Raw genomic sequence first — 12,915 nt, 5'->3', positions numbered from 1 at the left:
GAGAGGGGCGGGGTCAGCAGAGCTCATTAACATTTAAAGGAAAATGCTACAAAATGGCTTGCTATGAAAAGAGCTGTTTTTGACTGGGTAAAAAAGGTGTTTTTTAAACAACCATTGAGAAATTTTAACCAAACTATGTTACAGACTTTTCATTAAGATCCTAAAGAATCATATCAACTTGTGGAAAATGGGCATCCAGTGACCCCTTTAAAAGTTGTACCATTTTCAAATTCCGTTTTACTTTTGGAATAATATGCAAATATGTGCATGTACAATAGCAAAAGAAAAAAAGTATTTTAATACAGTAAAATTCTAAAGACCTGTTCAGCAATGGTGGTTCCCCTTAAATCTTCAATCACAAAACTGCTTTTGTAGTTTAGTGCTACAAACACCAAGGGTGTAGTAAGTAATACCTCATTTACACCCTCATACAGACTTGGATCTGCATTAAAAATAATTTAATTGTAAGCAAGACAAAACACTTTATTGAATAAACCATTTTTACTTGCACCAAGAAAGACTTATGCATGGTATATATAAGTTTGCTTTCTGCCTGTGTCTATTAAAGGAAAAACAGTGCCACTTTGGGTTTGCATTTCAAAAATTTGCATTTTGGACTTTCTTAGGTATGTCATAAAATTAGCACATTTTATAATTCAATGTATTTTAGTTTCAAAGAGTTATGTTTAAGAAAGTCTTTCAAAAGCATTTTAGTTTTTTTATTTAGAATGTATCCTTTTAATTTGAGTTTTGGTCTAAAATAAAGATCGTCGCCCCAAACTAATTACTTCACCACATTCCAAAAATAAGTCCAACATTTGAAGAATGTTTCTGTGTTGCATGCTAAACTAAATCAAATGTTGGCGCAGGACTGTTGTGGTTTTCTCTGTGGTCTTTCATATCACACATCTGACTGACCTCAAAACTGCAATTCAATTGATACATTGTTTGAACAGGATCTCTTTGAATTCGCTTTACTGCTCTACATTACTACCATCTAATTACTACACCACACGCATGGCTTATTTAAACGGTTTTCTCTTTTTTGTGAAAGGGATATTTTTAGTCTTTTTGCTTTTGTCTTGATTCTTTTTAGAAACAGTCACCTTAGGTTGGCTCTTCACGGGTTTCTTCACCTCTTTTTTAGTCTTTTCAGTCTTTTGTAGCCAGACCTTGGGCTTTGTCACATCTTTTGGTTTTGTTGGTTTGAGAGGTTTAGTTTTCTTTTTTTCCGGAGCTCCTTTTATGGACAGTTTGGGATTGTGAGATGGCTTTCCTGTGGCTTGTTTGTCCTTCTTGGTTTGCAACAATGACTTCTTGTTAGGAGGAACCTTCTTTAGTGTTTTTGTGCTTGTGTTTATTTGCTTCTCCTTTGCCTGAGTCGTCTTCTTTAACTTTTCTTGGCTCAACTTTGCTGTAGTGGTTTTGGCCAGAATTTTTTTCTTTGGTGCAGATGTGGTGGGTTTGGCCCTTGTGGGCTGGCGTGTGCCTGGTGGTTTAGTGGGGAGTAAGATCTTTTCCAGTGGTGATCTTGTAGGGGTTTCACTTATGCCAAGCACAGTCACTTAAAAAAAATGATATATATACATATATGTTTATGAGTCTTCAGGCAATTCTGTTACATAATGCAATTGATTTTCTTTGGTAATCTTAAAATATAATAATAAAATAAATAATAGAAAAAAAAAAATAGAAAATTCCACAAACAAGAAACAGCAAGTAACATTGAATTAAATGTGAACTTTTGAAATAGATAAACTGAAGTACTATTTTCTTGTAAAATGTACTCCAGTGTTTGTTTTATTTACAACATAATTTTTTTTTTTTTACAGCGTAAACAGCACCAATAATTTTTTAGGATGTAAAATATTCTTACATTCTCGCGGTGTGAATGGCACTTTCTTCCCTCTGACCTTTACAGGAAGTGGCTTGTATTTGCATTTTCCTGGAGGTGCCCTCCTGTAAATAGAGACAGACAGAGGAAATGACTTCATTAACCTTAAAAATGTAGGACTCCTTTAGTGCCGTGAGGTAAAAAAGACATTTAAAATGGCATCATAATTATTTCAACATAAATGTATATGGATCAAAGATGTTAAGATGTCCGGATCAAAAGAAATTTACAAACGTGATTATATGGCCATAGAAAGCACATTAAATGTAAGTAAAGTGTCTACTTTTAAGGTTTCAAATACGTTTTTGGAGAATAAAATTTCAAAATTTGGTTGAAATAATGTTCCATTGTCATTCGGTGTAACACAATATTTAGGTAAAAATTCAAACAACGTGCTTATTCTGACGTGTACATATTAAAATATATAAAAGAATAAGGGAGCATATGAAATTTTATTGTGTTTTAAAGGAGTAAAAATTCTTACTGACAAATGGGCAAAACCTAGGATAGTGGCAAATTTAAAAAATGTAAAATTACGACTAATTAGTATTTGGGGTGAAAGTAATTAGTCTTTTAATATGTCATAAAGTGATTTTTGTTGTAAATATGCCTGACAAGAATGTTACACTGAATTACATTTTAGTGGGTCTCTTCTGTAAATCAGGGGAAAAATTTATGATATTTATTTTTTGCCCGGAAAAACAAGAACAAAATTGCAATTTTTGGGAAAACAACAACAATTTAAAGCAGTATTACACTTGTTGTTTTTATGCTTAAACCCTTTTTCGTCTTTGACCCATATACAAGGCTGTGTGTGTTTGTGAGGGCAATGACCTTCTACTGCTCCTATTAGTAATGAATCTCTGTTTTTTTTTTTCCACTTGGCTATTTAAGGAGGGATAAAGAATACAGAACAGCTGGGACTAATGTATGGCATTTCTATTAGTGAGTGATTTCAGATGTGCTGATAATCTCCCGTAGTCTTGCTGCTTCCAGCAGGATGACTCTTGATTTCTCCATTGGTTAATTGTTTAAAACATCAAAAAGATCATGTTTGGTTCTTTACATTATTTCAGTCTCTATTTAAGTCATTTATTCATCCTTTACTAGATTCAACGTATTTTAAAGGCACTGTAATAAAATAAAATATAGTAAAATCGACATTTCAATATATCAGACCCCCTATCTCACAGAATAACATGAACAAATCATTGAGTTATTACTGATAAGTATTTATGATCTGTGGTAGATAGCAGATTTCCAGAAGTCTGGATGGAAACCATTTGGTGGAAGCATGTGCAACAGATTCCAAGATTCCAAAGGAATATAGACCGCATGACGCTTAAACTGACACGTCCTGTAGTCCTTCTGTCTCCCAGCATGATGTCTTAACTGAGACTTATCCGTTACATTTTAAGAACTCTTTTTTTTTTTTTAATGGGGAATTTTCCCATCATTGGTTATACAGTATAGACAGATTAGGCAAAGTTGAAATGTTGCAAAAAAAATGTTGTCATCTCATTTTTACTGTACTGCACGTGTGTGCATTTTAAGACTGTTTGAGTAAAAATGTATCCAAGTGTAGCAAAATATACCTACCTGGATGGATCCATGAATTTGTAAAGCGTGCCAAAGGGAGACATTGCACTTGGGTAGGAGGTCGCCAAAAAATAAAGTTCTCCTTCAGGGAAAAAAATAAAATAAATATATATATATATACACATACACATAGTATGAATATTTTTCAGCCACAGTTGCATTAATATGTATATTGTGCCTTATATTGTACTGTACACAAACCCACCCGCTTCATCCTCTGCAAATGAGATGATGAACTTGTGGTGATGATTTATAAGGCCAGGAAAAGAGCAGGTTTTAGTGTCACCCATGCACACATTCTTTTCCTTCCAACTCCCAGATTTCTTAACCTCCTCCAGAGCCATTAATCGTCTGAATAGGAACAAAAGCTTGAATTGTCAATGCTCCCAGACATATTTTAAGAAAAAAAGTAGACCGATTGACCTAAAAATGACTCTCATGAGCTTCAAATTTTATAGCTCTAATTGAGAGCTGATTGTGCATGAAAGACAGTTAGGTTTAGTTGTTAAAAAATGAAAGAGAGTTGGTCCTTACCCGCTCATAAAGTCTCCAAAAATATAAAGACCATTGAGGTTAGGTGATTCGCATCCTCTGTACACGTAACCTCCAGTTACGGATTTCCCAACATGGTGTCCATAGGCAAATATTGGCAGAATGTCATCTATAAAAACAAAAAATGTTTTTGTGTAATTAAAACTGTGTAAAGAAATTAGAGTTTGTTCATTACATACTTAAAGTTAAGCAGTTTCTTTACATTACATCCTAAAAAGAACCGTCTGTTATTAGTTTCTCACCACTTGTGTTACTTTGATCCTAAATTATTCTCTTTCTTTAATTAAAATTAATTTAAAAATACATTCAAAAATTTTTTTTTTATGAATCCAGAATGTCCAACCTACTTTCTACATATTAAGATACTGCCAAGCTCTAAAAAGGACAGAAAAATCATAAATTTGATCCATGTAACTTGTGCATTATATTTCCAAGTCTTACTGTAGCTTTACTCTATCTTTGTCTGAGGAACAGACAAAAATTTAAGCCATTATTTCACTGAATTTACATTTTCATTGACATTTAGTCATTTAGCAGCCACGTTTATCCAAAGCGACTGACAAATGAGGACTATGGAAGCAATCAAAAACAACAAAAGAGCAATGATACGCAAATGCTATAACAGTTAGCTTAGCTTAACGCAGTACACATAGCAAGGATTTAAAAAAATTATATAGTAAATAAAAAGAAAAAAGAATAGAGCAAGCTAGCGTTAGAGGCCTTTGTTTGCTTTATTTATTTATTTTTAATTTAGGTTTATTGCATTGTCACCAAACGTCATTGTTTCTTGTGTCATGTGTCCAATTGCAATTTAGCTAGATTGAAAAATGCTAAATTAAATAAGATCAGAGAGCTATGCAGAGGAAAAGATTATAAATGTGTGTATACATTTTCTCAAACAAGTCTATCATAGGAATTAAGAAGACTTGAAATCAAGAATGTATTAAAATTCAAAATTTCTTTTTTTATTATATGTTTTTTTTTTCTCATTCGGGAGTTTGGCAGTGTAAATCATCAACTTTTCTTATATGGAAAACACAAGCTGCTCAAAAATGACATGGGAGTAAATAATGACTTTTTTAAAGTAACTATTCATTCAAGATCATTTAAAATGCTCAAAATGAATCTCCAGAAATCAGGAGCACAAATTTATTGACTGGCCAGTGGTATGAAGTTCTCCAGTGACCAGTTTCATTGAGCAGTAAAAATTTCTGGAATGCTCCATTTGATCTGTCATTTTCTCTGACCCAAATGTGTGTGTCATTATTCTACGGTCCAGCTCACCTAGAGAAGAGTTCTGGCATAATTTCATATCAAAGCATTCAAAGCCTTCTTTGGCTCTCCATCCATAGTTTCCTCCCTTCACAATGATGTCAACCTCCTCATATCGATTTTGACCCACATCACCGCAGAATATTCTCCCTCTCCCGTAACCAGTGAGTGGATCCCCTCGATCCACTGAGCAGCGCCACATATTCCTCACACCATAGGCATAGACCTCTGGCTTTGCATCAGGCTCTCCGAGAAAGGGATTGTCTGGAGGAATATTATAGGGCTTCCCATCTATACTGCTACCATCCACATCAATCCGAAGCACTTTTCCTAACAATGCTGATCTGAAACATATTTGCATAGCAGGTAAAGCTTTTGTGATAAAAGTGTCTAAGAGGGAGTTATTGGAGTTGTATCAAAGCACTATGCATGATTTGTGACACTCATACTCTTAATTCTACACCAATTATTATAAAATGTTTCAGTTTTGACAGTTTAAAAACTGTCCTTACCTGTTTTGGGAATTTCCAAACTTTCCAAAAGGGTCTCCTGCTTTTCCACCGTCCCCTGTAAAGATGTACAGATATCCGTCTAGACCAAACAGAAGCTGCCCACCATTATGGTTTGCTGCAGGCTCCTCAATCTCAAGAATAACTCTGTAGAAACCGATTTGTTTACAACATTTAAGAAAAAATTGAGAAGGAAACACATGAAATAGCCTACTATTCAAAACCATAAAAGCACCATTACAAAGTCTGTACCACAATAACCAAAATGTTCTGAAGTCAAATGATGGCTTTGTGTTAAGAACAGTCGGTTTTCTCTGAAATCAACTATGGCGTGAGTTTAGACTTCAGTAACATTTGGTCATGAGACTCGAAAGAACCAATGAGGTTTGATAATGTCATTAAAGCCTTCTACACACTGCATGATTTTAGCAATCCTATAAGATCAATGCAGATCACACTGTGTGACATGGATCTAATAAACTTGGGTAGAGACATACATGTAGACTGTATGATGATGACACCTATTGAGTCATACGTTACGACATGTTCCTATGGAAGAATACAACGTCATCAGCATGCGCTAGCTGTAAACAAAAAGAGTATGATGAATCACACTTTGGAAGCTGTTTTTATGTGTGCAGAAAAAAAGTGTAAGCAGCAAAAGAGGAAGGGATAAGAGCTTGAGGTAAGCAGTTTTATGTTTTAGCGTCATGACGCGTTGATTTCATGTCTCATTTTTATTGGCTGGTCAGTAAACGTGGGTCGTAGCAGCAAACGCACTGCGATGATCATGCTGAATTTTCTGACACTGTCAGAAAATTATCGTAGGCTATCTTTGGTCGCAAGACCGTGACAACGGCCGTCTTTGAACCTCTCTCACTGTACGACACAAGACCACCGATTAGGAGCTACAATCACAGAAATTGCCACGATTGTTTCACAATGCCAATCTTTTGTCTGGGACAGCCGAAAATCGTGCCGTGTGTCTCAGGTTTTACGTGCAGCTTGACATGACATATACTGAAATCTAAAGCATTTTTGGGACTTGACCGACACGTTGACAATTACATTTTTACGCAATTTTAAGACGCAAGAAGATTTTTAGTTTCACAGAAAAAATAACAATGTGCGCATATGGAACAATTCAGGGTGAGAAGATAAGAGATTTTTCATTCTTAGGTGAACTGTTCCTTTAACATGTATATTTTGACAGCACGTGCACAACAACATAGATCAAACCTATTAACCTCTCTGAATCACCATACTTGGCCACATGTCACGTCACTTTCACTTTTTTTTTTTCTGAAGCTTACTGGTTCAAGTCAAACGTCCCCACCCACAATTATCTGATGTTCTAGTCTATAACAGGGGCCCAGTTCTGTTCCTGGAGTTCTACCTTGCTGTAGAGCAGTTCCAGCCAGTGTTGTAGTACTCAAGGACTTCTTGACTCCAAGACCATTTTCGTGGACTTGAGAGCATCTGGAGTCTGAGTCAAGACCGAGTCCAGGCTTGAGTACTACAATGCTGTAGATAAGTTTTGTGGTCTGTGTTGACGCTTGCATATGATCTGCTCTGTGCTATTGTGTGTGTGCTGCAGAGATTAATGTAACTGATGCAAAACAAGTCTTCATCACCCTAAAGAAAATCATATTTATATTGTCTGAATCATTCAGACTAGGATTGGACAACTGGAGATTTCTTTCCTGCATATATATAGCTCCAACCCTCATTAAACTCAACTTCAAGCAATCCCCAAGACCTTGATTAGCTTGTTAACGTGTGTTTTATTAGGGTTGGATCTAAACTCCTGCAAAGCACGAAAATAGATCTCGAGGGCCAGATTTGCCCATCCCCACAGCAACGTATGCAGTACCGGCACTTCAATATTTTAGTCTTTAGCTTACCGGCACTTTTTTGTGTGTACCGGCACTTCTGACATGTTGCCCGTCAAAGCGTCAGTGTCTGGGTGATTAGAAATTACACTATAAATAACACTACCCAGAGGGGTCACCTGTCATCTCGACTAATCACGTGAATGAATGCAAGTGGTGTTGGTATACCTCAGGGGCAGTGTTGCCAAGTCCTTACCTTAACACTGTTGCATCTACCCCAATAACTTGATATTTAGCCCCTGGAATGCAAATTTTACCGGGGGAATCCTGCCAAAAAACATCTATTTTAATGCGATTTGTCATCCTCGAATTGTGATTCGGCTAGTTTTGGGCTAGTTTTGAGTAGCAATTGGGCGGGTTTTGTTGTGAAAACTTGGCAACCTTGTGGGGCGATGGGTGGGTGGGGAAGTACCGGCACTTCTTTTTTTCCACTTCAAGCACTGGCTTCAGCCCTAATTAAACACATCTGAATCAGCTAATCGAGGTCTTCAGACTCACTAGAATCTTCCAGGCAAGTGTTTTGGAGCTGGTTGGAACTAAACTCAGCAGGATGTTGACCCTCCAGGAGCAGAATTGGACACCCTTGCTCTTTAGGTCTATAACTCAACTCAGACTCATATACGACTTTCTCTCAGACTCTGACTGAACCTTTTCAGATTTGGCCTGAACTCTGACTTGAATTAGCTGGTCTGGACTATACAACACTAGTTCTGACCCTGCTCCACCTGTTTGTAATTATCAAGTGTTCCTGAAGAGCTTAATTGGTTCAGGTGTGTTTAATTAGGACGGGAGCTAAACTTTCCAGGAAGGTATGACTCCAAGTGCAGAACTGGGCACCCCTGCCCTATAATATGGATCTGGTTCATCCTTAAAGTGCCCCTATTATGCCATTTTTACAGTTCCTAATATTGTTTTGGGAGTCTCCTACAATAGGATTACATGCATGCAAGGTCAAAAAACTCTTTCGTTTTCTCAAAATATGCATTTAATATCACCTCATTTTCCAGCGATTCTCAAACAATTCGTTCGAAGCAGTTCAAAGATTCAGTCTCTCTAAACCCCTCCTTTCCGTGAGCCTGCTCTGATTGGTCAGATGGCCTAGTCTGTTATGATTGGTCTACGGCGTACAGCGGTGTCGGAAACGATACGCCTATTTCAATAGTTCTGTATTTTTAACGCTCTATAGAAAATATAAACATCTATTATTTATCAAACTTACAGGTTGTGATTCAGTGGAGCAGCTGGTCCAAATAAACAGGATACTGATCCATCTTTCAACAGCAAGCGTTTTGTGAATCCCGTGTTGAACTCCCCAAGATTAGAGAAGCAGTCGTCAGTAAAATGACGTGTTTGTGGGCGGGGTCAAGTTGTTCGCGGCCGGCCAACATAGAACTAAAGACTATAGAATACCCAAGACGTGTCTCTCGTATAGTTTTGAATAGGGAAAAATGCAACGCTCAATATGGCCGCTCAATCGCAGCAAGCCCCGCCTTCTGTATGAACGAGCTAATCGGTAAAGTCAGCGCATCACTGCAGCTGCCGTTAGAAGTCCCGGTTGCTATAGAAACAGTCAGCGTTCTGAGATGTGTGCTAGAACTGCACATGCGCACTGGCTGATCTAGCCCAAAAAATTGGATTTTTATAACGCTATTTGAGCAAAAGAAACAACATTTATGATATTGTTGTCAGATTTCTCTGGTGATTTCAAATATGAAATCCAATAATAAGTTTAGTGAACCGTTTTGGAGAATTTCATGCTTCCCCATTCAAAGACATAGGAGTTGCACTTACATGCCCGAGAGGCGTTTCAAAGATGGCCGCCGAGTGACATGACTTGTCTTAAAGGGACTTTGATAGAACATAGGCGTGCATTATGCAAATGTGTTATCCCGTGACGTGTAGCCGTAACGGAAGTGGGATTCGAATTACTAACGACTCATCTAGGCTGTACAGAGTCGATTCTTTATTTTGGGAGACAATAACTTTATTTATCGTGCACTTTCAGCTTTACAACTTTGCAGATCGTTTACATTCACATACAGCTACATTACACACTGCATGAAAGGCAATATTGGAAATGGCATAATAGGGGCGCTTTAAATGTAAGTTATTTAAACTGCCCCAGTGAAAACTACATGTAAAATCACTTCAAAATGTAACTGTACAACTTTTAAAAGAGCCTGATATGAGATATCCTTCATCTGCAGCACAAACACACTATATAATCTTTAGATTTGGAGTTTGTTTTTAAAAGCTCTCACATCTAATTAAATGTATGTGCAATAAGACTGACGATTGTCTTACCACTAACAAAAGAGTTTACTGTGAATTTCTGCAAATGTATTTACATCAGTGAATGACAGCTACTGAGAAAAACTGAAATAATTTAAGCATTTACATGTATTAAAATATCAGACATGTAGACTACACTCTATTCTGCTGTCAAAAGCAAACTCCTCAAAACTATTACTAAATAAATAATTAAATAAATCCTAATTACATCCCTTACATTTTAGATATGATATTAAGCTGTTTAATATAAGAGAGCAATGGGCATATGCAGGACAATAAACTTATAAAATATGTTATTCAGGGCACTATTAATTGTTCAAGTTGTTGTTTAATATTATAATATAAATATGAAAGTGCAACTTCTCAGATACCTTCTAACACATTTCAAACATTTCAAAAAACAAACTTGTTAAAACATAAATAACAAAATATATATATATAAAAATGCAGTTTACTACAGTAGGAATTTCATCTTATTTGTTAATAAAGGATCATACATACCTGACACATAATATCTTTGACCAAATCACCGCACACTGCATATGCCTCATCACCAATCAGGTCCATTATATCCCAGTATCTCATTGCAATACTGTTGTCTGCTTTTTGGTCACAGCAACCAAATTTCTCATAGTGCCTGCAAAACTCAAGGTGGTAAGGGGGTTTAAAAGGTGGCCGGTAGTCCAGACACTGAGGATGTGCCAAAGTATGTCTCAAATAAGAGAAGTAAATGATTATAATGAGGAGTCTGAAGGGTCCTTGGAGCCATTCGGTCCTCTTGGTCAGGAATCTATCCTCAGGGCATTTTGCACGATGATATATATATATATATGAAATAATGAAATTTAGAACTAATTCTGTTAATAGCCGAAGCTTATGTCCCTGAAAACAAACTCATGTGTGACATCTAGTGGACAAAAATAATAAGACGCAGAAATGTCCAAAATAAATAAATAATAACAAAAACTATGAAATTAATTACTATTGATTTATGCGTCTAGTTTAAGTATAATAAAATATGATAAAAAAAACTATCCAAAAAAAAAAGAAGTAAATGATTATAATGAGGAGTCTGAAGGGTCCTTGGAGCCATTCGGTCCTCTTGGTCAGGAATCTATCCTCAGGGCATTTTGCACGATGATGACTGAGTGAATCCGGCTCTCTCGGCATTTTTGCCATGTGCCTAAGAGTAGTGTTTGCTATTAAACGTGTGTGTACAGTATGTCTAGTTAAGCAAGTATGCTGCGAGTGCGTGCGTTCGCGCGCGCCTGCCCCGCTCTTCGTTTAATGTGCGTGTTTGCCATTTGATAACAGGATACCATGTACTTGCCATTATATAGCGATGTAATACACTGTACATAAAACTATCATATTTTTGTTTAATAATTGGTTAAAAAAAGTTTTTTTTATATTCGATAAACTTCTGGAACTCGCGTCCAAAAAAATAAAATAAAAAAAACTGCTGATTTACAAAACTTGACCGGAATTAATTTTATGGATTTTTTTTCTGTCAAGGCTAGTATCATAATTTATTACATGACCTTTAATGAAACAGATACTAGAACATATCAACACAGCCTACTTTCAACAACATCAGTAAAACGAATAAATCAAGTAGCCTACAGAGCCATCCTTGACAAATACACCTGAAGTTACATTTAATTACACTTTACCGTTATATTATTATGTTTTAAAAATATATGAAATAATGAAATTTAGAACTAATTCTGTTAATAGCCGAAGCTTATGTCCCTGAAAACAAACTCATGTGTGACATCTAGTGGACAAAAATAATAAGACGCAGAAATGTCCAAAATAAATAAATAATAACAAAAACTAAGAAATTAATTACTATTGATTTATGCGTCTAGTTTAAGTATAATAAAATATGATAAAAAAAACTATCCAAAAAAAAAATCTATATACTGAAAAATACTACCGCAAGAAGATTTTTTGTCCCTACCTGTAACACAAAGAAATGAATCTGTTTAATGGCCAATAATTATAAATGACTATTATAGTTATTGGCCGTTAAACGAAATATTTATTTACTATCATTTCACCATCTTGACCTTTAACATTAGAAGCATAGTGTTTTTTTTTTAACAGATAGCTATTCAAATTCTTGCTTGCTTAGTTGGCTAACTTTCAAAGCTGCACAATGTTATTGTGTAGGCTAATGTCTTTAGAAGAAAGTCTGTATCACGCATGCATAAGCCATCTGTTGCTCTTCAATGACAGGCACATTGAAAGATAGCTTTCAGTTTATGACATTCCTCATATAATCTATCCATATTCAGCGATCCAGCCACATGAACTGGAAAGAGTGTAATGTGCTGCTGCACCTAAAGAGACTTCTCATTCCGTATTTCATCTGCCTCTAAGAAATGTAAATGTAAATGTTACTTTTATCTGCCCATGTTAGCAGTGAATCTGTTTAATGGCCAATAATTATAAATGACTATTATAGTTATTGGCCGTTAAACGAAATATTTATTTACTATCATTTCACCATCTTGACCTTTAACATTAGAAGCATAGTGTTTTTTTTTTAACAGATAGCTATTCAAATTCTTGCTTGCTTAGTTGGCTAACTTTCAAAGCTGCACAATGTTATTGTGTAGGCTAATGTCTTTAGAAGAAAGTCTGTATCACGCATGCATAAGCCATCTGTTGCTCTTCAATGACAGGCACATTGAAAGATAGCTTTCGGTTTATGACATTCCTCATATAATCTATCCATATGCAGCGATCCAGCCACATGAACTGGAAAGAGTGTAATGTGCTGCTGCACCTAAAGAGACTTCTCATTCCGTATTTAATCTGCCTCTAAGAAATGTAAATGTAAATGTTACTTTTATCTGCCCATGTTAGCAGTGTTTTTTCTTTCCCAAATCACTTCAAA

At 35.9% G+C, this 12,915-nt stretch overlaps 1 protein-coding gene across 1 annotated transcript; it reads right to left on the bottom strand.

The window, feature by feature from the left end:
* Nucleotides 1-1,022: 1,022 nt before the first annotated feature.
* Nucleotides 1,023-11,180, bottom strand: LOC107739246 (HHIP-like protein 2). Its single transcript, XM_016551281.1, has 10 exons — nt 11,092-11,180; nt 10,512-10,755; nt 6,712-6,734; nt 5,830-5,973; nt 5,330-5,661; nt 4,028-4,154; nt 3,699-3,844; nt 3,494-3,575; nt 1,877-1,959; nt 1,023-1,564 (listed from the first exon to the last, which is right to left on the bottom strand). The coding sequence occupies exons 1-10, from the start codon at nt 11,178-11,180 to the stop codon at nt 1,023-1,025; spliced, it is 1,812 nt and encodes a 603-aa protein (XP_016406767.1).
* Between the last annotated feature and the right edge of the window lie 1,735 nt (nt 11,181-12,915).

Source organism: Sinocyclocheilus rhinocerous, unplaced genomic scaffold (genome assembly GCF_001515625.1).
Source record: "Sinocyclocheilus rhinocerous isolate Xijiao unplaced genomic scaffold, SAMN03320098_v1.1 scaffold495, whole genome shotgun sequence".
Classification (NCBI taxonomy): domain Eukaryota; kingdom Metazoa; phylum Chordata; class Actinopteri; order Cypriniformes; family Cyprinidae; genus Sinocyclocheilus; species Sinocyclocheilus rhinocerous.
This window is presented reverse-complemented; position numbering and strand designations above follow the sequence as displayed.